This window comes from Ailuropoda melanoleuca, chromosome 18 (assembly GCF_002007445.2).
Source record: "Ailuropoda melanoleuca isolate Jingjing chromosome 18, ASM200744v2, whole genome shotgun sequence".
Classification (NCBI taxonomy): Eukaryota; Metazoa; Chordata; class Mammalia; order Carnivora; family Ursidae; genus Ailuropoda; species Ailuropoda melanoleuca.
The window spans coordinates 1,289,581-1,315,397 of NC_048235.1; the positions used below are offsets into that span (position 1 = coordinate 1,289,581).

A 25,817-nucleotide genomic window follows, 5' to 3' on the forward strand; every position below is an offset into this window, starting at 1 on the left:
TAAAATTATCCATAATTTTTGTTTAGTGTTAAATAATCAAATGAATGAAATATACCAAGTTAAAAAGTTCATCTCACTTTGATTGCTTTATGTAGGATTATACACTATGTGTTCATTTCATATGCTGCATTTGAAGGACCATATTAGTAAAAATGTGATTAACGTAATCATTCTCAACCCATCTGTAAAAGGAGAAAATGACAACAAACAACTCCATGCTTTGGTTTAATCTGTAATGACCACGTGTTCTAATATGATTCTGGGGAGCATGTTATGAATTTCAAGGAGCTGTAGACCTTCCCTCCCCCCTTGCATGTCTCTTTACTCATTTACAGTTTTTGTTAAGTCAATCACAGAATTTTCAGCTCAGTGCCAGAGGGCTGACACTAACCATAGACTAAGACTCCACAGGATGATCTAGTTAACTCTTATATTGCCTTTCCCACATATCACAAGCTTATGCCATCTGAAATGCCAGCATCTCCTTTTGATAAAATATTTAGGAAATAAAGTATATGACAAGACATTTAGAAATAGTTAAGATTGTTTCTTGAAGATGGCCAAACATTTTGCTCTCACTCTATTTACACCATTTCACTTTCCTCCTCTTCAGATAGAAGCCATTCCCACTGATTACTTCCCTGGCATGCAGCTAAGGACAGCTCATCCCCGAGGTCCAGTGACATGAAGTGTCTTTGGTACAGTCACTACCCACTTACTGGAGGCCCAGTAATTCTATATCAGTCAGCTAAAAAAAAGTGTGTGGGGGGGAGCACCTCTAAAAGAGATTACTTTCTCTAGCATTTCACATGCATAAAATTAAAATTAAATAAAGTTGCAAAATATCAAATTAAGAAATTAAGTAATAAGGACGTTATAAAATGTCAACAGTAAGTATTGATATATTATACACCACATTTTAGAATGGTGGGAAGAGGAGCTAAATGGAGTTGTTGCATTAGGAAACATAAAATATAAACTTAAAACACAAACCTCAGATTTGCTAGGCTTGGAGGAAATAATCAAAAGCACTGTGAACTGCTCGTGGACAGACCCTACAGGTGTGTTGAGGGGCTTTCAGCTAGTGAGACAGCACAGTAACTGAATCAGGTGAGGGATGAGTTCCAAATAGGTCGTTGGTAACCGTGCACCCATCAATTAGCCATCATTTGCCATGGTTTTATACCAGCTAGATTTGAGTCAAGGTAATCCCTGTGATAACATCAGTGCCAATCTCAACATAGACTTTTATTTGCCTAGTTTTTGTTAAGAGATGAGTGGAGTCATGTGAAAGCTAACCGGGAATTAGAGACAGCCTGAAGCTGATTTTTATCTTGGCCACAGTTGTGCTGAGCAACCTTTAACATGATGCAGTTCAATTTCTTGGCCACAGTTGTGCTGAGCAACCTTTGACATGATGCAGTTCAATTTCTAAAAAATTTTCTAAAAAAAAAAAACTAGAATAGTTATATTTTTATTTTATAAACTAACACATTTTGAGGACGTTAAATGGGTGACCTAATTACTCACATACATGAATTTTTAAAAATATCACATCCAAATAAAATATAAATCAGACACATTGTGTGTGTGTGGGTGTGTGCTTCTGGGTGTGTGGGGCATAGGGAGGGTGAGAGCGGTTTTGCGCATTATGTTGATACTTTCATGGCTTCTCTTCTGGACCATACATGTGAACATCACTTACCAAGTCTGTCTCAATAGAGGGAAGGTTAGGTGTATAGTTTATAATTTCCCTTCAAATACAGGGCATTTAAAATTGATATTTCAAAGTAAAATGATCTACCTGAATGAAGGTGAAAGTAGAAACACTACTCTCTTCCCAGTAACCATGCCCAGTGCCCACACTTTGGTTTCTGTCCCAACAAAAATAAATGGTGACAATGGATATTGTTACTAACTGCCTATTTGTGTCAGGCACAGGGCGAAGTGTTTTATATGAAGTGTGATAAATGGTTAAAGTGACCTAATAAGGTAAATACTATCATCACTATTTGAGAAATTAAGAAATTAGCTTAATGCTATTTTATTTGTAATAATTCCCTTTAGTTTAAGAAAAATATGAGGCAGCTACGGCAATAACAAAATAAACGACAAAGGAGAGTATGTGGCTGGAATATCGTCAGTAGGAAGATGAGTATTGTAACTTGCACGGCTTCAGGACCCAGCGTGTCCCATTGTGAAGGTGCCCTCCGAGCTCTCTTTCCTTCCTGGTCCCTCTGCTCCTCCGTCATGGAGGTCACCAGCAAGGGCTGAGCTGGGGTGTCTGGGTTCCAGGAGCACGCATAGCAGAACTCTCCCTTCCCCGTGGCCAACGTCCTTCTGGACCAGACCCCACACCTACTCTTAAAATCATGCCGTGCCTCACTCAGACATCGGGCTACTTGTTGTGACTGTTTACTGCTGTGAACACTGTACTAAATAGTGGCTTCTAACTTTCAATTTTAGCCCTTCCCATTTCAGTGTCCTGGGGCAAACCCCTTCACACCTGAGGCTGCTGTTTGCCCAACACCAGGGGAATGTGTGTGATCTCTCCCACCTCCAGGCTACCACATCCTGGAAGGAAGGAAGGGGCTCAGATAAAATGCTCTTTATGGAGCTTGTCAGCTCCCATGCACTTCATTTGACCCCGAGCCACCTGACGTTTACACTTGAATAAAGATTTCTGAGAATGGACTCTCCTGAGGAAAACATGGAAAGTCTGACTTATGCCCGTAAGCCTCCCCGGGCTGGATATTTTGGGGCCTGTGGACCTGAATATGCATTATAAAAACACTGCTTCTAGATAGGGGAGCTCTTCCTTCAGAAAAATTTGAATATTCTAATGGTGTTTTGTCCTTTATATCTTAAAGATATGTGATCCCATTTTCCATGGGATTAATGTGAATATGCCTTCTTCAATAACAAAAGTAAAATTAATATTAACACTGATAATCTAAAGAAGGTATGCGATATTGAAACTCTTCTCTGTGGTCAATATCCATTTATCATATATGCAGACTACAGAAGACGTGAGGGACTGTCAGTGCATCACCAACTCCATACCACGTGCTGTGCTACAGCAAGGAAACCCACACAGGTACTCAACAAAGCAGTACTACTACCAAATGTTTACTGCATGCAGTGTATATTCTGAGTATACAACTAAGTATAAACGAGGGCCTCTTACCAAGGAGCTTATGTTCTAGAAAGAAAAACAAAACTTATATGGCTAAATAAATATTTCCCATTATTGACAGATGCTACACAGTGGTAAGACAGGTAAGGCTATGAGGTGGGTAACTTAGGTAGAGTGTTCAGGGAATAAGTATTTGAGGACTGGATCATGTAATTGTGAGCTGGATGAGGAGAAGGCAGCCACACGAAGTTCATTTGTTCATTCACTCATTCACTATATATCTACTGAGTCCCCAGCACCGTTGTACAGCAAGCATAACATTAAAATGCATTAAAATGTATATATGTGTATAAACATATAATCATTAGATAATGAGAAGAGATAAAAAGAAATTAAGACTGGAAGGGGATTGCAAAGTGTGTGTGTGTGTGTGTGTGTGTGTGTGTGTGTGTGTGTGTGTTGGTGCACTGGGGTTGCTCAGAGAAGACCTTGATGAATATGAACACAGATAAGGTATAGACCTTCACAAACAGAAGGGGCCCCAGACCAGGCACAGGGATGGGTGAATGTCATGCTCAGGTTTTAATGCTTCTGTTGTCCCATGTTGGGCTGCCTGGAACAAGGTGGAGGGGGGTCACATGGCTGAACAACTACAGAGCTGGTCATACGCCCTGCCTACTGCATGTCCAAGAGGACGTGTGAAGTACACAGCAGCACACATGTGTCTGGGGTCAAGGCAGAGGCCCAGAAAGAACCTGTGATTTCAGGAATCATCAGCAGAGAGATGATGTGAAAGCCCCCACAGGTGTGGATGGAGTTCCCGGACACCCCTGAGGAATGAGAGACATGAGAAAAGCAGCCCATCAGTAGAAGCAGCTCATACAAAATGCAGGAGACAGTTACAGGTTCAGCACAATCAAGGCATGGGCCAAAGAGAATAAATGCATTTGCAATGCAGGGAGCACAGGAGGGAGCAGAAGGAAGGGTCCTGGACACGGAGGCAAAGTCCAGGTCTCAGAGCCTTAGCAGACTTCAGGAAAAGTGCTGGATTTCACTCTGCACCCAAAGGGAAATTGTAGACCCTGAGCACTATTCTACCTCAGCCTCTTGGAGTGGGTCCAGAGAGGTAGGGAAGACGGTATCTCACTTCGGTTTTAAAAGATGATTTGGAACACGTTCAAAGAAGAGAATGGAAAGTTTGGGGAGCAGAGGGGGCCAAGGAAGAAAGGATATTCATAGTCAATTAATCAGCAAGGGCAAAGGCAGTTGCCATTATTTGAGTGTGTGTGCATGTGTGTGTGCGTGTGTGTATGCGTGTGCATGCGTGGTTGTTGTCATGCATAGGGCAACGATATTGGAGAAGTAGAGAGGGCCCTTAGGACATTGTCCAAAAAAAAAAAAAATGTTATCTTACAGATGCAACAAAACTTTGAGCACTTTGAAATACAAACAAAGATCTTAATTCAATTAAAATTATAGTGCCATAATGCAGGATTAGCAAATTAGTGTCCTTTATCAAAACACTTAATGCTCAATAATAAATGCTGAGTAGCAAAAAGTAAAAAGGAATTGCTCAAATTGTCTGTATACTTAGCCTCATTTTAGCAAAGTACATTCCACCTAAACCTCTTAAAAGAGTGAGTATTAATATACAAATTATGAGAAACGTAAGTCTGGCTTTATATTATGATCATTAAAGTTCATCACAGATACAGAAGAGAACACGAATAGGATATTGTTCATTTGTTTTCTACCAGGTTTAAAAAGTGTCTATATATTACTTTGAAGGATGATAATCCTGGAGAAAAATGTTCAAATGTTCATATATTTTACAAGAACATCCAAAAAAGGGATTTTAGTTTGTTACTTTCATTTTTAAAGGGAATAAAAACCAGAAATGAAGTTATTCTTTCAACTAAAACAAGTTTAAGCAGGCCATTGTAATGTAAAGAGCATGTAGTGAAAAACTAACATTGGGTCAAAATCTGTCACAAATAATTTCTATATGGATTCTAGAAACCTGTGACTGAAAGTCAGTAAAATGGCACTTTGTTTGGTTGGTGGGAGAGATTATAGCTAAGTGCTATTCTAAGCATACTCAAACATGACCAACTGGGCGTAGATTATAGATCTATCAGCAAATATTTCTTCAATATATAATAGGATTCTTCTTTCATTTCACAGAAATTACCACTATATTAATTACATGACACAGTTACCTATTGCATTTGATATTCTCCCAATTCTCTTCTATCTCTTTAAGGATAACAGGTGAATCAGCCCTTCTGAAAAGTACACATAAGTATATGGGATCATTTTCCCCCAATATCAGAAACCTACAAAGACTTGTGGAATCCTTATCATGCATACCTTTACACCAAAAAAAAAGCTGTAAAGATTTTCTTGGGGCAGGGGCGTGTCTGGAAAATTTTCTACATATTAATTAGCAAGCATGAATTTTTACTTGAAGCTATGATACTCCCCGGTACATAATGAAAGTATCTTGTTTGTATGTCACATGGTTTATACCATTTACATATCTTTCAGATTGACAGATCAAACTATAAAATAGGTGATTTAAATAAGCAAATTGAAATCCCTGTAAGTATTCTAATAATAATTGCAACATACAGCACTTGAAAAATATGGTGCTTTCCATCTGTAAAGCATTTTAATAATTACCCAGTTTGTTAATCTTAGCCTCTTATCTCTTTGATTTGCAATATATTTTCACATACATTTCTTAAAACACAACTTATTTTTCTCCCTGGCATAAACTTCCACATATCACATCTCTCCATTTCCTGCTTCTTTTTTTTTCCTTCTAAGATTTTATTTATTTTGTGAATGAGCGAAAGAGGGAGAGAGAGAGAAAATGAGAGGGGGGAGGGGCAGATGGAGAAGCAGACTCCCCGCCGAGCAGGGAGCCTGACATGGGGCTCTATCCCAGGACCCTGGGATCAAGACCTGAGCTGAAGGCAGATGCTTAACCAACTGAGCCACCCAGGCGCCCCTCCATAATCTGCTTCTTTATAAAAATATTGTAAATGCACTGAACTCAAGGAATATGACCAAATACATACTATATCAAATAAATATAGTCATTTACTATGATTAAATTATCTAAATTAACCCAATTAGTGTGCTAATTAATTTGGGTAGAGTCAAAAAATATGAACACTTTTGAAGTTAAAATATCATCATTACATTTCTTTTTTTAAATGTTATATTTCTTTGATGATTTATATTAAGGCCATTTCATTTTGCAGCCAAGACAACAGAGTAAACAAGGGAAACAGAACTGTCCATTTCAAACCTAAGAATGTATGGTCAAAGTATAAATAAAAGATAAGGAAACTTAGGAACAAAATCAATTAGAATTTATAAAATATATTTATTTTAATCTTTATTATTTGAATTAAGCTTTATTTCTATAATTTAAATTCCCCAAATTTAAGATTATTATAGCTCATTTGAATCCCCATGAAAATATCTAATAAGTTGTGGGACTATAAATAAGGACATTTTATCAGTTTCTTTGCCTTCTATATATAGGGCATTTAAAATGTAGGATTTAATATTGTAAACAGCCTGCAGGATCCAAGCAAGTCATGGGGTTCTGGGGATGTGGCCTCACACCTCTCCTCTTTAGGGCAGCCATCAGCCAGCTGTTCCTGCCCATGCCATGTGTGATTGCAGAAACTAGAATCTATTTTATTCATTCATTCATGTATTCATTCATTCATTCATTCATTCATTCATTCATTCATTTATAGATCTCTATCAGTTAAAAAGAGAGAGAGAGAGACTGGTTCTGCAAAAGGAGAATGAAAAGGTGACCTCCAGATGGGGAGAAATTATTTGCAAACTGCAATTTTAACAAAGGATGGGCATCTAGAATGTGTAACAAACCCTCAAAACTGAACAGGAAAAACAAACAAACAAACAAAAATAATCCAAATAGAAAGTGGGCAAAATATGTGAGCAAACATTTCACTGGAGATGTACAGATGGAAAATGAGCACATGGAATGATGTTCAACATCATTAGCCATTAAGGAAATGCAAATTAAGACCATAATGAGACATCACTACCTACTTAGCAGAATTTTTTTTTTTTTAATGCGTAACATCAAGTGCTGGTGAGGATGCTGGGAAACTGGATCACACAAGCATTGCTTGTGAGGGTGAAAAATGATACAGATACTCTGGAAATAGGTCAGGCAGATTCTTATAAAACTACACATGCAAATATCGTGAGATGTACCAATTACACTTGTTGGCATTTATTCAAGAGAAATAAAAACCCATGTTCATGCAGAAGTCATTCATCACGCAATGTCATAGCAGGTTTATTTTAAATAGCCCCAAACTGGAAACAAACCCACTCTCTTTTAACAGGACAATGGTTGAACAAACTGGTAAATCAGCCAAGGTACACCTTAGAGAGAGAGAGAAAAAAAAAGGAACAAGCTTAACACATGACACTTGGATGAATGGCAAGTAGGTTGTGCTGAGGGAAAAGTCCAATCGCAGATGGTTACACACTGAACAATCCCATTTATATGATATCCTTGCAATAGCAAACTGATAGACGGAGAAGAGAGGAGTGGTAGTCAGAGGGTAGCACCAGGGAGCCTTGTGGGGATGGAGCAGCTCTGTATCTTGTTTGTGGTGGTTGTTACAAGATCCCACACACATGATACAATGGCACCAATACACACACACACACACACACACTCATACACACACACGAGTGCACATAAAATTGAGTAAGCTCTGTGGATTGAGTAAGCTCTGTGGATTGTTCCAAAGTCAATTTACGCATTGTGATAGTAAGCTATAGTCAGGGAAGATGTTACCATTCAGGACAAGAGTGAAGGTGTAAGACCTCCTTGTAGACTTTATTGCAAGTTCCTGAGAATCTATCATCATTTCAAACAAACAGTTAAAAAGAGAGATTGGTAACAAGTAAAATGTTAGAAAGACACTGTGTAGGGCACATGTCAGGCATACAAATCTGTAGGGTTGCCTGTGATGTCCGTAGGACATGAGTTCACCCGCCCCTGGCATGAATCTGGAAGCACCAGTGTCTTCTGGGTGGGTTCTCCCTGAATAACAGGAGAAAGGTGGGTGTTTCCCCTTCTCCCTTAATCTGGACACATGGCACNGAATAACAGGAGAAAGGTGGGTGTTTCCCCTTCTCCCTTAATCTGGACACATGGCACACCCATGTTTCTTCTGACATTTTTCCATGTTACTGAACACACTAATTGCTGTCCTAAAATTAACATAAATTGTCAGTGAAATCACCATTTGGCCAGCATCAGTTCATTTACCTAAATTTCTCATTCGGTGAGGCGAAGTTACCAAGTCTGGGCAAACTGATCTCTCCCTAAAAACTGGAAGTCAATTTCAATGTTATGATCCTGTAATTTTATAAGCACTCAAATTAAAGGACTTAATCCGAAAATATTTTCAGTTTTCTCTTCGCACCTTTAAAAATATGATTTAAATAAAATGATGAGGCTTAAGGGACATGTACCTTCTCTCTGAATTCTCCTCGATGATACTGAGTATTCCAGTTCTGTCTTTACTGTGAGGCTAAATAATGTAACTCACTGACTCAGTTTCCTTGTGTATAAAATGGAGGGCTTTCACTGAATTTATAAAAGAGCTACCATGATTAATTAGTTTCATCTTTAGAGTTTCTTTTTTTTTAAATATTTTATTTATTTATTTGACAGAGACAGAGACAGCCAGCANGAGGGCTTTCACTGAATTTATAAAAGAGCTACCATGATTAATTAGTTTCATCTTTAGAGTTTCTTTTTTTTTTAATATTTTATTTATTTATTTGACAGAGACAGAGACAGCCAGCAAGAGAGGGAACACGAGCAGGGGGAGTGGGAGAGGAAGAAGCAGGCTCATAGCAGAGGAGCCTGATGTGGGGCTCGATCCCAAAATGCCGGGATCACGCCCTGAGCCGAAGGCAGACGCTTAACCGCTGTGCCACCCAGGTGCCCCCGTCTTTAGAGTTTCTGACCGAAGTCACTCACCAGCAAACATTCAATCATATAAGGTGATTTAAGTACAACAAAGTGGTGATTCCTTCTAATGCTGCTGGCATTAATTTAACTATATTGACAACAAAACACCAATAATCCCACAATTCTTCAGAGCCTCAGAGGTTTGTTTCTTGCTTTGTTTTGTTTTCATCCAATTATTTGGGAAGATTAAGTTATTTTATAAAATTGGATGAAAACTCATGTGATATGTTGGGCTTCCAAAAAAATAAGTGATGGAAAATGTAAAATTCATCCTGTTCTTTCAGGTACTCCATGATCTGTAGGTTGTTTGCCTCTCACCCTTTGAAATAAAAGAATGCATTCTCTAGTCATCTTGCAAAGGGAGTTTTTCCCTTTAGTTAATCAATTACACTCCATAATTGTATGCTGAAACTATTTAAAAAGCATTTTGCTTCCTGCTAGGGTTACACTACAATTTAACCGTCTATAATCCAATCATGCTATATCTTGTCTTACATATTTTAATAGATCCTTTTTTTTCTGGTTACTTAAGAAATTACCTATGTAAATGGTGTGTTAAATAATTGATGAACCACCTACTTCTGCTTCTAGTCACCAGTGATGCTATTCTTCCTCATGTATCCAGACAGCACTTCCCTTTGCAGCAAGAGTTTCCATAACATTTTAAAAGATATTTTAGCTCCTGCAGGGACAAAGGCCTATTTAGAAACTGCAAGCATAATTTACTTACCTGATTTATGAAGCAATTTATGCAATCTAGTATATTCATGCTATATGGGGATGGATCTTTGTTAAGAAAACAAGGATCTTTAACAATTGCAAAACTCCATATTATTGCATTTTATGATAGAACAAAGTAGATTGGGGCAATTATCCCTTGTGTTTTATTAGACCTTTATACAACTGTTAGAGGTTAATGGGGCTATTATTATTCCTACTGTCAAAATCTGCTTCAAAGCAAGATCTAGAGCACTTAGTGCCAGAAACCCAGCACAGAGAATAGCAGGCATGGCTTTTTCTGTAGCACTATTAAAAATCACTGTAGTCTACTACCATTCAAATAAATCACCCATTAATAATATAACAAGAAGGTCCCCTAAAAACAAAACCCGATGATGAGTGCCACTGCTGGCAATTTAATAACACGCGTACTGACTGTAACAATATTATTATGAAACAAAACATGGTTTTTTGGGAATAGGTAAGGCAAATTGTGTTAATTTTTGAAGATGACTCCCTTGGGGATTAATAGAACAACCGCATATGCAGATACCTGGGCAATCAGGGCCTGATGAAAATATTCCAGGATAAAGTCTTAGGGGTGGGACACACACAGCATCACGGACAGCTGGTAAGATTAAGGGATGAAGGATGACTTTGTTCCTTGGGTAGCCTTGTCTTAGAGGTCCTATTAAGTGGGCTATTCAGCGTTATTCATTGCCTCACCCCCCTCTCCTGCCTTCACCCCTCCCTCTGTCCCAGCCCACCTCTGTCTCTGACTCTGGGCAAGCATGCTGGAGGAACCCTGTTCGCCCTCCACCCCATTCTTCAAATGAGCTCTCCAAAATCAGGCATGTCCCACTCAGTAATTCACTGACGGGCAGACTCATTCAGTAGTGGCAAGGAGGAAAAGTCATGTATCACAGAGTGTTTTCTGACCTCCTAGAGCACAAAATCTGGACTGACAGTGAGATTCCACTACTAACTCATCAACTCATAACAGAAACTTGAAAAAAATAATTCCTCACAGTTGTAATGTTTCCTTACATGAAGTGGGTATCATGTTCTAAGAACATAGAATTTTATTCTAATTGATGTGTCATTCAATTATTTGTGTCTTTTTCATATAATACATATTGTTTTGTTGATAAATACACTTCTCTTTTGACCAATGCCAAGCAAATGTCTACAAATGAGACATTCAAGTGACCCAGCCATTAAAGAGGTGGAATATAGAAGATCTGGTGACTTGGTTGCCATGGCACTTGCCTAATTTAATATTGTTCTACGTCTTCTCTTTATGCAGATTTTTTTTCTTTCTATAGATTCTTATTTTTTATGGGTTGATCTGCTACTATTTAGAAAGAATAAATTTCTTTCATTACTCAAAGCTCAGTAAATGTTGCTACGTTTATTACAACAATCATTTTTTGATAAATACGTACATAACTAGAAATAACACTAGGTTGTAATTTCCTCTAGGGAAGGAACATCTTCTGAACAGCCCTAAACTACTGGCCTTCCCTCAATGTGTGATGATTGAATGCATGAATAAGATGGGAAATACAAAGACATAATTGAAGAAAAATGTGAACATCACTTTGTCATAACAGCTCTCGGCTAACGCATAACTCGGAAACTCAGTCGTCAATGCACAAATTTGTTGAGCAACTGTTCTGTGCCCATGACTCTGTTAGCTACTTGGTAAATAATCAGTGAAGAAAGCAGAAAAAAACTCTGTCCTCAAGGAGTTTATACCCTAGTAGGGGGAGTGGAGGGATAGGAAATAAATAAGAATACGTACAAATACGTATCCATATAAATGTAAAGACTAAATATGCTTGGTGGATATGACATGTTATAAGCCATACAGAGAAACACAGAACAAGGAACAAGAGGGATAAAGTGGTAGGTGGGCAAGGTGTGTAGAAGTTAAGATAACCAAAGAAAGTCTTTCAGAGAAGGTAAATTTTGAGAAATGGCCTGAAGGAAGGCAGGAAAGAGAGTCCTTTGAGGACATCTGAGAAAACAGAGGATCAGAGAGAGGTAGGAGAATGTCTGGGGTCTTTACAAAACACCTTACAACTTGCCACGAGGGCAAGAAGAAGACGGGCTGGACTAGGGATGTAAGGAGGACCTGTGGGTCTTCCTAAGGAATTTGGATTTATTGGGGCTGTGATGGAAAGCTTTGAAGGGTTTAAAGCAGAATGACTACAAGCCATTGCTGTTTCTCCAGATGTCTCTGGTGATGGTGTGGAGGTCAACCACGGAGAAACAGGTAGACAGGGGGGCTAGATTATGTTCATGAAGTACTGCATGCCAGGAGCAATGGTGGTTGGGAGGTAGAGAGAAAAGATTGGCCTTTGATGTGTGCTGGGAGAGAGCAGGCTTGATGGCTCCTGGAAGAGGCTAGTCATCAGGCTGTAGGTCCTGAGTAAGGAAAAGGAGCAGCCTGGTGAGAGGGAGAGAAGCCTATTACATATTGACATGAAAATTTTGGATGGGAAAGTGTCAGAGTCTGGAAATCCAGAGAGAAGTCCATTCTATAAGTGGATCATATAAGAACTGCTTTCCAAATGATGACAGCTATTGGGATGACTTGCCTTTTCTTTATCTCTTGTTTTAACCCCATTAATGAGAATTAATGGTTTCTGTTTCTCGTTCCCTTCCTTTTCCATCAGTTACTGCTTACAGAGAGAAGGCTGATATGAGAGTCTCTTCTTGGACTGCGCCCTTTGTGATAACCTTACTAAGCTTAGAATCTGACAAGACAAGAAACTATGCAAGACATAAGATTAATTCTTTTTTTGAACACATCTGAATATAAGTAGAAAGAGAATGTTACAAACTAGCATATTCAACGTGTTCTTAAATTTTTCCAAACTTAGGAAAAATGAAGTCTATGAATGTAGCAATTACAGTGATAAGTGGATAAGTGCAGTATGGCCCCAGGCAGATGGAAAATCATTTATAATGTCATATTTTAGAAAATGGATTAAGCAGGCACAGCGTGTTGAAAAGGTAACTCACAGGTTATACAGTTCTGATTGCATCTTTCGCTGTATCAAGTAGTTAAGACACCGTTTTGCAGTGTCATTCTAAAACGGAGCTACCAAAGTTTTAAAATCTGCCCTTCAAATGATTATTTCTGAGAAAAAGAAAAGCCAGAGAAAAATGGACCTACTCAACATCATCATAGAAGACAATATTCGATCAATTGCTTTTCATTAACAGGACAGTCTGTTTGGCAACTTGGACTATTTTGCTTCAGTATTTTTTCTCAAGGTAGAAAAAAGAATTGATTATCCATAGAAACAAAGGCGATGAAATAAATGGTTTATAGTCAAATGTAGAAGAATTCTAGGTCATTTATTTTGCAATATTCTGGTGTTATTTTTACCCAAGGGCTTATAAGACAATGCATGATATAGTTCAGTTTCTCCACAGTGTTTTATTCTACTTTACATTAAATAATGATTCTGATCAAATGTCCTGCCCTGCTTGGGGATAACTGTTGTGACTGCAGAGGTCAATACACAGCATGCGCCATCAATTCATCTGAGCGACTTAGAACATCAATGTTGAATTTGTAAAGTCATTTGTCTTTAACTTTACATGGGGAAAACAATCTCTAGCTGCAAAATAACAACTGAGGCTTTTGTTGATCCTCCTCCCTACAGATTTTTATATTTTGGAGTTAGAAGGACACTAACGGATTATCTAGCCTCATGGTTCTCACACTCGGGGTTGCTAAAATTGTATTCTGCTGAGGAGAAAGCCAAGAAAAAGAAGAGGGAGAAGAAATGATGTCTACTGTTTACCATCATTTAAAAATAGGCAGTAGCAATTTAATAATCCCTTGGGATTGAGAGGATCCAATCTCAGAATAAAGCTGAGCCCAGGATCCCTCAGTGGGAGCAAGAAAGATCGGGGTGGAATGGTCACTGAGCTCATTCCAGATGCCCTTCTGTTGCATGATGCCCCCATTTATGTTGCAATCTTTTCAAAGCTTAAAATAATTAGAAATTTAGAGTAATAGGCAGAATTAATGCCTTAATTATCTTGGAGATTTTCTGAAAACATTATTAATCAATAACGAATGAGCCTGATAAAAAAATAAACTTCTATGTCATTTAATTCTAAGAGTGAATGTAGGAAATCAATTGCCCTCATTATGTAGAGGGCTGAGATAACTCCATAGCTTATTCCATTACCCCACCCTATGTGATTAAGTTTATGCATGTTAAGGATTAATGAGAATTACTAAGGGTTAATTGGTACATGAAATCATATCTGGCTGAATAAACTGACCAACATAGTGATTCTGGAGCAAAATTCACAAGATTCATCAATTCCATCGAGAAGAGTAGAACAGAGAATGTGCAGGGCTTTTGTTCCACAATAGGGAAAATAAGCCTTTCATGTGTTTTCTCTTTCTTCCTCTAATTAGTAAATACATGCTAAGTGCTCATTAACTTGGGCTATTTGAGGATGAGGAAGTGCAATGCGTAATCCCATGCAGGGCAGCAGCTGGAAAGGGGGTTCCCTGAGCAAAACTCTGTTCTCACGGAGCTTATCTTGGACCAAATGGATAATCAGGGTGGGTCTAGGAAAAAAAAATACATGCTGGCCCAGAAAGAGATGTGCTAAGAGGCTGGAATCTGGACCGTGTGGTGTATCCAGATATATGCACTGTTTATCTTCAAATGGAACAAGGGTTATCTGTTTTTAACCTACGTACCAGCTACTATACATCAGTATAAACTTTTTAAATGTACAAGTTATAAAATCCTTGCTTTTGCTATAAAACACGGTACATTTGACCTCATTTCAGCACTCTCATGATATAACTGCTATCATGATATCAGCCTTCCATTATTAAATCACAAGTCCCTTGAGGTCATCTGTCACATCCTCCCTTTTCTCTAGCCAGGGCCTCTGCCTCTCTGCACTTGGTTAAGCTTGGATCGATATTGCCAGAAAGATTGACTCCTTGCCTAGCCTAGTGTTTTTGTTCGTTTGTTTCTTTTCAAACACCTGAATCTTTGGGTAGTTTGCCCTTTGTGGTTGACCAGAATCCTGAGCAGTTTCTATCATCTTCAACAGGGTCCCAACAGGAAACAGAGTCACTCTGGAGGAGAATCATACAAGGCAAGATTACTTATAAAGGGGCTGTTCTGTATCAGAGTAAATCCAGAGATGCCACTAGGCGCAGTATGGTAACTCACGAGCTAGTAATTAAGAGCCAGGCTATTATCAGCCTTTAGGCTGGAAGCAATATGGGGGAAAATATTAGCACTAAAATCCAGAGGGAAAGGATCATGTAGGGTCAGTCTGTCTGAGAAAAGCTGTGACCTTGGGCCTTTGCACCTTGAAGCACAACTGGGTGAAGGGGACTTTGCAGGAGGTAACAGGAGGTCTCACGTTTCTGCTTTCCTCCAACTGCTACATGCCTCTTGTTATGGACATGACCTGAGTGCATGAGCGGACCACTGTTATTGCGTCTGCTCATGTTTGGCGTTCATTAGGTAAGCATGTGTGAGCACTGCACGGCAGACAACATCCATGATTCTGGAGTAGAAAAGGTAATCATGTGGTCATGGCTGTCACATCTTTTACTCTGTGCAGGGTCTCATGAAGAAGAGAGACACATGCACAATATCAAAACATGTTGAAATAGAATGAAAAACACTAAAACAGGTCAGCAGAGGGTGAAGTGGGACAAGAGCTAGAAATGGGTATTGGACCCTATGCTAAGCATCTTTAATGGATATTTTGTTATCCATTTACCAATACTCTCAAATGGAAGACCCAAGTTCAGGATAATTGTATAAACAGTACAAGAGATACTTGTATGCCTGGATTTAATTTTGAGAACATCAAAGACTGCGTTCTACATGAGAACGTACCTCTTGGGTAAAGCTGGGATGCTAGAGAGTTCTGTGTCCTAGGCTCACCTCTGATGATTGGCCAAATTATTATTCTAAGATCACAGAAATAAATTCAGTGGTCTGGATCTTACCTCCTTCTCTGTAGAGTAAGACCACCCCCCCATGCCATGTAAATTCCTGACTGACTTTCTACTTACATTCGTCTCTTCTTCCCATTTTTAGATGGAAAGTTTGTGATGGGTTTGGTCTGATGAACGCCCATCCTACACCACATTCTGGAATGGGCAATCTACGAACACCTTGCTGTATCTACTGGACAAAAGCCATTATTGTCTTAATTTCATAAATGATGAAACCTGGACTTGGCGATCCTCCATGCATTTACAACTACTGAATCCTGTCTCTCTAGCTTCAAAACCCATGTCCATTTCTCTAGGAAACATGCCACTTGGTTTTCCAGTCACGCCTTCCACGGAAATAACATTTTATCACTTATTACATCGCTGACCTGAGAAGGTCCTCAGGTTCTTCAACCCTCATTTTTTTTCTATTAATTAAGTCTCATGCCTGACTAAAAACAAAAGTTGAATACCATTGAGAGAAAGGACAGAATGGTTTCTCAAACCAAATGAGTAAGCAGGCATTGGTCAGTCATGTCCTGTTCAGGTAAGGACAGAGACATTCTCCTTACAAAGAAAGCTTCCACCTAAGTTTGGCTTTAGCAGTTAAGTTCATGTCAGACATAAGATGGATTTAATAGGGGGTTCACCTGCCGTGTGGTTCTATATCACGGTGGGTCATTTCTGTAAGGTGTTCAACTATAAAAAAAATTGAAATTATAAGTACCACCTGTCCCACCCTATTGAATATCCAGAATTAGAAATTAACAATAAAAACTATCAAAACTTTATTATTAAAAACCTTTCTTTCTTCATCTACCCCTCAATTTATTTCTGCCTTGGTTTGGATTCCATCCTTTTTTTTTAAGTCCAATTTAATTTGATGACACTTTCCATGATTATCAAACAGAAAGTCTAGTGAAAATATTTACGGATTGATTTTGGTAGGGGAGTGTACCTAAGGGCCTGAGTTAGTCAGAGGTTAGGGAATCCGCCATCTGATAGACTGAATCTTTGTGCCTCTCAAAATTGTTTTATTGAAATCCTAACTCCCAATGTGATGGTTTTGGAGGTGGGTTTTCGGAAATAAGTCATGAGTTGAAGCCCTCATGATAGGATCAGTGCCCTTATAAAAAGAGACAGGAGAGATGCTCTCTCCCTCTGCCATACAAGAGTACAATGAGAGGACAGCCATCTATGAACCAGGAAGCTAGTCCTCACCAGACCTTGAATCGGCCTTTATCTCAGACTTTCTAGCCTCCAGAACCATGTGAAATAAATTTAAATCAGCAATCTAGGGTACTGTATTATGAGAGCCTGAAAGATCTAAGACACACCCTGTATCAGACGCTTACATCCTAGAGGTCTGTGTCTACTTGTCTGTCTTTTTCAAGGCTGGGCAATAGGGTCATCATGTAGTCAGTCTACCATTGATACACAGACAATTGTTAGGGGTCTGTGTCTACTTCTCTGTACTCTTCAACTGCCACACAATAGGGTCATCATACAGTTAATGGACCACTGTTACATAAACAATGGTTAGGACATCACAGAATAGGGATATTGAGAAAGCAGAGGTAGGTCAACCTACAAAGTGATTTTTAAAAGATGTATATTGTGGTTTATTTATGTTTATTTATTAGTTTTTATGGAATATTTGTCACGGATTAAACTCCCTGCAGAAGCCCAATATATCATGCAGATAAAAATAGAGTTGGTTGTGCTTCAGGAGCTCTAGATGTCCATCCTAAGCCTTCCCTTTTACTAAATGCTAGGCAGTGGGAAAAGAGACAATGCATGGATCCCAAACAGTGCATAAGGAGCACCAAGAGAGCAGGTAAGTAGGGACACCAAAAGACGTCATCAGGAAAGAACAGAAAAGGCAACCCAACAGCTTGAATGTCTTAAAAATAGCATGGTGCATGGGAAAGGACCACACTGGAAAAACACCCACCTGGGTACCTGCTGATGGATCCTACTGATCAGCATTTAGTGGGACAGGTAAACCCACAGTGAAGCTGTGACAAAGTAAATGCTGTAACAGAGGTAGGAACACGGCACCAGGGGAACAAAACCAGGGAAAAACTGTGCCTGGCAGAGTCAGCAAAGGCTTCAGAGGGGGAGGCTATAAGCATCGCTTGGGGTTCTGCATTCAGTGGAAGGACAGTGAGCACTTCTGGCAGAGAAGCACAGAGACATCATATCATCCAAGGCATGGCAAGGTGGTCTCTTCAGCTAAGGAATAATGAGAGGGTTCCAGGAGGAGATACCAGCAAAGTAGTTGGCAAGAGATCCAGCTAGTGACTGAGCACCTGCCATGTGTTATGCATGTTCGAATGGAACGCATGTGGGCATGGTTTTCATTTTTTTTTTCTCTTTGGAAGAATTCAAGCATTGACCTAAAGCTATTTTATTCTTCAGACCAGTTCTTCAGAACATTTTAATAGGCAAATGGTAAGACCGGACTTCTATATCCCACCCATCCGTCTGGGTGTGTGGTGTATACATGAATGGAGAGGGAAACAGGGATCAAAACACCTGATAGCAGAACACTTATTTATCGGAGGAATTGGAAGGTCCAGCCTCACAGTGACCGAGGAAGACATGGAGTGAAGACAGATTTGAGATACAGTTAGGAGATTCATTTAGGGGAATGTCAATGTGAAGTTCTTCCCCAACAATGTGAAGCCAGTGCATATTCTTTCTTTCAGAAAATGCTTTTGCAGGTAGAAAAGTAGCAAGAGATGAAGTGAAAAAAATCAACTTATAGAATTACTTCTCCAGAACCCATCCATCCTCTCCTCTGTGTACCCCCAATTGACATATCAATCTTCTTATAAAAAGAAAGAAGACTTACAGACAGAGTTTTTATGGCTACTGTCCTTGCTGGGCATCATCTTGACTCCTCTTGACTTCAGTTCAATTGCCTTTTTCACTGAAAGAAACCAAATAAAGCCATTAGTAGGTAAGAGTCAAAGAGATACCATAAAATAGTGCTTTATCCTCATGGCATTTCCAGTCATGACGGCTAACCTACCAAGCTCTAGAAAATGGGACATGTTCTAAGAGGTTAATGATGCAAAAAAAAATGAAGTATAACAGCTTCTGAATAATTAATGGAAGGCTATCAAACAGCAGATCATATCTTATAACAGCAGTGTCAGAATCTAGAAATAACATGTGAAACGGTTTAGCTTCTCCATCTGAACTTACCACTAGCAATGGCAAATCTAGAAATCATGATCGTTCCACCAAGTACTCAAGGGGATTGCTCTCTAGACATACATGTAGTGACAATAGAGCTTTCTAAATTTGCTACATCCATGATAATTTTTAGATAAAATTGAAAGTTGCTCATTTATTTATTCATGTAGTTATTTGATCACTCAAAATTTAGCAAATATGTATTGTTGGGGAGCTGACATGGGAAAGCATGTTCTAAGTACTGAGGATAAGATAATAAAATGTGAAATAAAAGAATGTTAATCCTTCCAGATGCTTATTACCTGTAGACAACAACAACAAAAGCACATATGAGATTGGTTTCTAAGGTCATAGTTCTCAAGCTTAAATTTAAGTAATTTAATTATTCTAGGTCCTGCATCAGACATTTAAAGCAGTACCTCTTTTCTGGTCATTTTGGAAAAAAAAAAAAGGAGGCATTTATGGGAAGAAAATAGAAAATAGTACTTTAATTTAAACACTTATGTTTTAAATATTGAAATTGTATTCCTGTTATTTAAATTAAAATAATATTTTAATAATATTTATATTAAAACATGCAATATTTAATTTAAACAGTTATGATTTACATAAACGTGACTGGACCTAGAGTAGCTGAAAGCATGCAGACCTGAGTTCAAATCTTTGCTAAAAACTTGGTAGCTATGTGATCTGGATAAGTTACTTAACTTAGACTGTTAAACTATCTGTAAAGTGGGTGTGGTGGTTAATTTAATGTGTCAACTTGACTGGGTTACAGAGTATCCAGATATTTGATCAAACAGTATTCTGGGAGCTTCTGTGGGAGTGTTTTTTGAATGTGATTAACGTTTAGATCAATTGGGGCACCTGGGTGGTTCAGTCAGTTAAGCTTCTGACTCTTGATTTCAGCTCAGGATCATGAGATCAAGTCCCACACTGGGTTCCAAGCTCAGCATGGAGTCTGCTTGGAATTCTCTCTTTCCCTCTGCCCCTCCCCTCATTCCCTCTAATAAATAAATAAATAAATAATCTTTTTAAAAGAACATTTAGATCAACTGAGTAAAGCAAATTGCTCTCCCTAATGTGGGTGGGCCATATATAATCAGTAGATGATCTGAATAGAAAAAAAAATGCTGACATTCTCCTTCATAGTAAAGAATTCTTCCTGCCCGACTGCTTTTGTATTAGGATATTAGTTTTTTGTTTTGTTTTGTTTTTTCCTGCATTAAAATTCAAACTGAAGCATCAGTTCTTTCTGGGTCCTGAGCTTGCCACCCTTTGGACTGGGACTACACCATCAGCTCCCATGGTTCTCTAGCTTACCCACCCACTCTGCGGATCTTGGGACTTCTCAGCTTTTATAATTATGAGAGCCAATCTCTTATAAAAAATCATTTACATCCTATTAGCTCTGATTCTCTGGAAAGCCCTAATACAACAGGCATGCTGATATTGAAAGCAGAGGTACAAAAACTGTGTAAGGAAGGTTTAGATGTAGTGAATGTAATAAAGGGTAGCAGATTACCCTGAACATGGTAGACTCAGTCCATGATGGTGTTTGATATTACTTTCCTAGCTCTGTGGTCAGATGTTTGTTCTAGCTGTGGCCCCAGGAATTGTCCTCTGGGATTGTCCTTCCGTGGTGTATGTCACTGAACCTCTGTTCCCTTTCCACTCTGCCACCATCTGGCTACTGGATATTCTGACCCTCTGGTGACCAGGTCTCTGCAGCTCTGCTTCTCAGAGTCCCACACCTCACTTCTCACCTCACTCTTCACAAGGACATTGGCTAATAGCTTACATTTTGGGGAAGCATCTTCAAACACTATGGTTTTTAATTCTCTCACAACTCAGGTATATTTTATGCAGACCTTTATTCATATTAGGAAGCCAGGAAATCAAGGCTCACAGATTTGTTGAGAGTGCACAGGAGGTAAGATGTATAACTTGGATACCAATCTTCTCACTCAGAACCCGAGACCCTCCTTGTGCTCTGCCAGACTGAGGTTGGGAGGCATGAAGGTAGAGACCCCCTAACAGGAAGGAAGCTGAACATGGAAGACAGCCTTGCACGTGGCCTTCAGAATCACCTGAGTATCACCGAAGTTGAAGGGAAAGCATAGTCTATTGATACTTTTTTTTCTTTTTGAAATAGAAAACAAGCTGATTCTCCCTCATTTCTCACCTCCCCCTTAAAAAGCAAGATTTTACATTTGAGTAGAGGCAATTCCCCCATGTTGGCATTAACAACACCTTTCCAGGTGGAAGGGAGCTTGGAAAAAAACCTCCCCCAAGGAAGGAATCACAGGAAGTTGCTTTGGAAGGAACGGGAAATGCTGGCAGTTGAGCAGATTCAAGATTTGGGGATTTGGGAGTGGCCAAGATGAAGCTGTACCAGATGGGTAATGTGAGGGGTGGTGGCTTTCACCAAGTCTGAGATGCACAACAACCACAGGGAAGATATTGTAGCAGGGGATCTGGACATTTAGGAACTGGCTGCCAAGGCACTGAGAATGAGGCAGGGCCAGCTCTGGTGATGACCTGTGAAGGTCTATCTACAGGCTGCTGGGTCAGTAGACATGGGGTGCGGGGTACTAGAGGAACTGAGGAGCACTCCTGCAATGGGGAAGCACCAGCCTGAAATCCTGTGGGTGCTGTGTGACCTGGTATGTGTCAGGAAAGGGGAGCAACCTGGAAGGAACTGACACTGGATGTCAAAACCAGCCACGAGAAAAAAGGAATCATGTCAGATATGATTGTAGGTAGTACTGTCACTACTGACCTTCACTTTGCAACCAATGCATCACCATTATACCAACATATGGGCAAGTTGGTACTATTTCTACTTAAAGGACTGTTGAATCATTCTTTTCCCCAAAATGTTCTTATTCCCATGATCTCTTTTGATGATTCTACATGTTTAGTGGGATATGGAGGTTGCGAGCCTTCCCCTCTTGTCATCATCCAAAGGGGTCTGGCATTGGACTTTGAATCCTACCCCCATTCATATGATCATGTAACCTGACCACTTAAATACCGTAAACTCAGTTGTTGAAATTTTTCAAAGAGCGTGAGTCCCTTTCTTGTGAATTTCACCAGGTGAACAGGGGGAAAAGGGAAGTAGTTTATAGACTTTGAAGAGCTCTTCCGAACAGTGTGGATGAGAAATGAGGAAATTAGCCCAATGTGGTTATATGGCTTAAGCAGGTCATTACGGCCAATGCCTTAGCCAACCATGAGTGATGCAACTGCAAGTACCCTGTGCCTCGCTGAGGCTCTTTAGGACCTCAAGGAAGCCCAGGATTGCTGCCTTCTCCTCCTCCCAAGGGTGCTAACCCTAAAGAACATCTCCCACTGGGCATCCTGCTACCTAGCATTCAACTGCCCAGGGGAGAACCAACAGCGGGCACCAGGAGTCAGTCTCCCCCTCCCCGCGCCCTCCTCATCTGCCCTTTGCCTCATCCTTATCTCTGTGGGGTGGGAAAATGAGGTCTGGCAACTGCTCTCAGCACAGTACTGCTGGCTGCAGTGATCTTGTCTGTCAGAGTCCTTGGAAGGATGTTTTAATTTGAACTGGTGAATTCTTTTGTGTGTGTCACCTATCATAACCACTGTCTTGTGCTGAAATACCTTCGTCTTGAAGTTACTCAGGAGAGAGGAGATGAATGCACAATAAATAATGAACAGAAGGATCAATGGGAGATAATAAAAAAGCATAAAACTAAAGCAAATATCACCCAAAATAAACAGACAGAACAAACAGGACTCAATGCACTCAGAAAATAAAGAGAAATAAAAAGAGTAGCTTTCAGGGTACAATAATGGTATCTAAATATACAAGACCGATGTGGGAGTCTGATAGATTCTGGAACTTTGCAAATAAGTATATGTAGTTGTGTGAAGCTAAATCCACAAGGACTTTTTTTTTTTTTTTAATAAGATGGTCAGGCCCTGCTGAAGACAATCTGCTCCGCTGAGTCCTGATTTGTTTCAAATCATTGGGTCTTCTGACTGCACAGCACTCGTTCTGTGCAAAGTTGTCCAGAAAGGACAGTTGACTTCTGCACCCTCCAACAGTCCCTCCTCTCGTGGTCCCCTCTTTTCCTCCATCCAGGGTCCTCCTGCTCCTCCCCCGCCTCCCCGCAGACCTGGACTCGGAGTTCCTCTCACCAGGAAAGATGCAGGAGGTGAGGGAGAGCATGGGGTAGGCAGATGGGGGCTTCTACAGAAAGATGGCTCTCTCAGGACAAACTGCCAAGAGCTTGCAGTTGTCCATGGATAAAAGTGGTTAGCCCATTCATTCCCAAGTCATAGAATAAATCATAAAATCACATTTCCTGCTTGATAACAATAGAGATTCTTGGGTCAACCTCAGATGTATGGAATTAGGAACTCTAGAGCTAGACTTGGCCTCCATATTTTTAGCACAGCTACCCAGTTTTGCTTTTTTTATTTTTTATTTTGTTTTTCTTCCTCTTCATTAGTTTGTTTTTTGGGGGAAGAGGCAGCTGGATAAATGCTAACCTTAGAGTCTGAGACTCACTGGCCTATCTTACCTCAGATCATTTCTCAATAATCCAGATTCTATGGCCTCAAATAGCTATCATCAGTCCCTCCTTTCTTATAAGCACATTTAAGAAAGTAAAAAATTCTAGGGACAATATTTGCAGATTAACAGCAAGTATATGTTATTTTGTTTCATTTGTTTGCTCTTTTTATTTTTGCTTTAACTATAATCTCTCAGGGTAGGAGAAGAAAGGGAAGAAGAAAGGAGGGGTAAACAGAAGGGGGAATGAACTATGAGAGACTATGGACTCTGGGAAACAAACTGAGGGCTTCAGAGGGGAGGGGGGTGGGGGAATGGGATAGGCTGGTGACAGGCCCGTATTACGGAGGGCACATTTTGCATGGTGCACTGGGTGTTATATGCAAGCAATGAATCATGGAACTTTACACCAAAAACTAGGGATGTACTGTATGGTGACTAACATAATATAATAAAAAAATATTATTATAAAAAAAAAATAAAAAAAAATGGTAATGACTTTACAAAAGATTGAAAAAGAGCAACAACAAGGATATGTTATTTTGTTTCATTTGCTTGCTTTTTTTGTTCTTTCTTTTTTTTGTTTTTTCTTTTTTTTTCTATAATCTCTCAGGGTTAGCTTAAACCTCACTTCAGGTAGTTTGGAAATTTGAGAGAACCATCACCATATTGAAATGACAGTGGGGAGGGGGGAAAGATGGCGGAGGAGTAGGGGAGCCTATTTCAATCGGTCCCCTGAATCGAGCTGAACATCTACCAGGCCATTCTGACCACCCACGAAATCAGCCTGAGATGTAAGAAGATATATCTGGATCTCTACAAACAGAACTTCTCCGGCAGTTGGTCTCCAGGTATGAAGGGGGAGCCGTGATTCCTCAGGCAGATACAGGAAGATAAGCAGAAGGAGGAGGGAGCCTCCGTGAACTTGCACCAGGAAGGCAAAAGCCTTTGCACTGGGGACCAGGGCACAGAGTCGCAGACTGGGGCAGGGAAAGTTCATAGCCATGTTTAAAGTGGCAACGAGGTGAGAGAGAAATTTTACTGTTCGTATATAATGCAACTGCTTTCTCTATCCTTTCCAAAGGGAACATCCATGCCTTCTTGCGTCAATGATTGGCTCCTAACCAAGCTCAGTCCTGGATGCTTCCCAGGTTCCCTCCCCTGTCCTTGGCAAGAGACATCACGGAGCTTCTCATGCTTATTGACCTCTGCTAGGAAGTCAAGTCATATCTTCTATGACTGATACCCCTGGAGCTTCCTGTACCAGTGTCTAAAACGGTGCTTTCCCTGTAATGGAGAGCTCAGATCATTTCAAGTAAGTAAGAGAAATGCAAAATTGTTTCACACAAAATTAATGCACTAAATACAGGACCAGAAACCACTGAGAAATCTCACAAACCACAGAAGAAATTGTTTCATGCATACACACCAACTAGGAACACATCTGAAGAACTCAAGATTTGCCATTAAAAATAGAAACCCTGTTTATTGTACTTAGTATTGACTCAGGGGATTCTCATAATTTCATTAATTTTATTAATTTAAAAGTATATCTAATATATATAGGTATATAAAACACAAGTATATAACATGTATACAAATGAACCTATTTGAGCTTTCTTATTGTCAGAAATATTTTTGTTCTGTTCATCTTGCAGTTATTTAATCAATAGGTTTTTTAAATTTGATAAGTAAGCAATTATAGCCTATAAGCTATTAATCTTCTGTGTCTATGTTGTCCTTTTATATTGTCCCCTTAGTAAATGTGATTTATTTCAAATTTCATTTTTTATGTCAATTTATTCTTGAATTAGTAGAAACAGCATTCTTTAAAAAATTTTTTCGGTTCATTCATTGTTTGGAACATTTTCTGTTAGAGATAACTAAACTTGGATTATCTGAGTTTTGCCAATCATTTTTGAAGAGAAAAATAAATGTTTCGGAAGGAATTTATCTTGAGGAATTCCAGTGGTCTGCATGCTTTTATTGTAAGGCTTACTTTTTCCCCTAAGAACATTTATACCCTAATTTTTAGAAATGCTTTCAAAATATTAAATTGCTTCATTAATAGAGCTAATCACCTAGCACCCACAGCCAAATCATTTAATGTTTCTTCATTGTTTATGAGTGCTCAAAATTCAAATCACTTTAA

General features: G+C 39.4%; 1 protein-coding gene across 1 annotated transcript in view; it reads right to left on the reverse strand.

Moving 5' to 3' along the window:
* The window catches only part of CSMD1 (CUB and Sushi multiple domains 1), a 1,986,149-nt gene that overhangs the window by 664,301 nt on the left and 1,296,031 nt on the right, over positions 1 to 25,817 (reverse strand). The window contains exon 9 of the mRNA XM_034647758.1: positions 18,773 to 18,850. Within this exon, the coding sequence (XP_034503649.1) occupies positions 18,773 to 18,850 (78 nt within the window). The remainder of the gene's footprint in view (positions 1 to 18,772; positions 18,851 to 25,817) is intronic.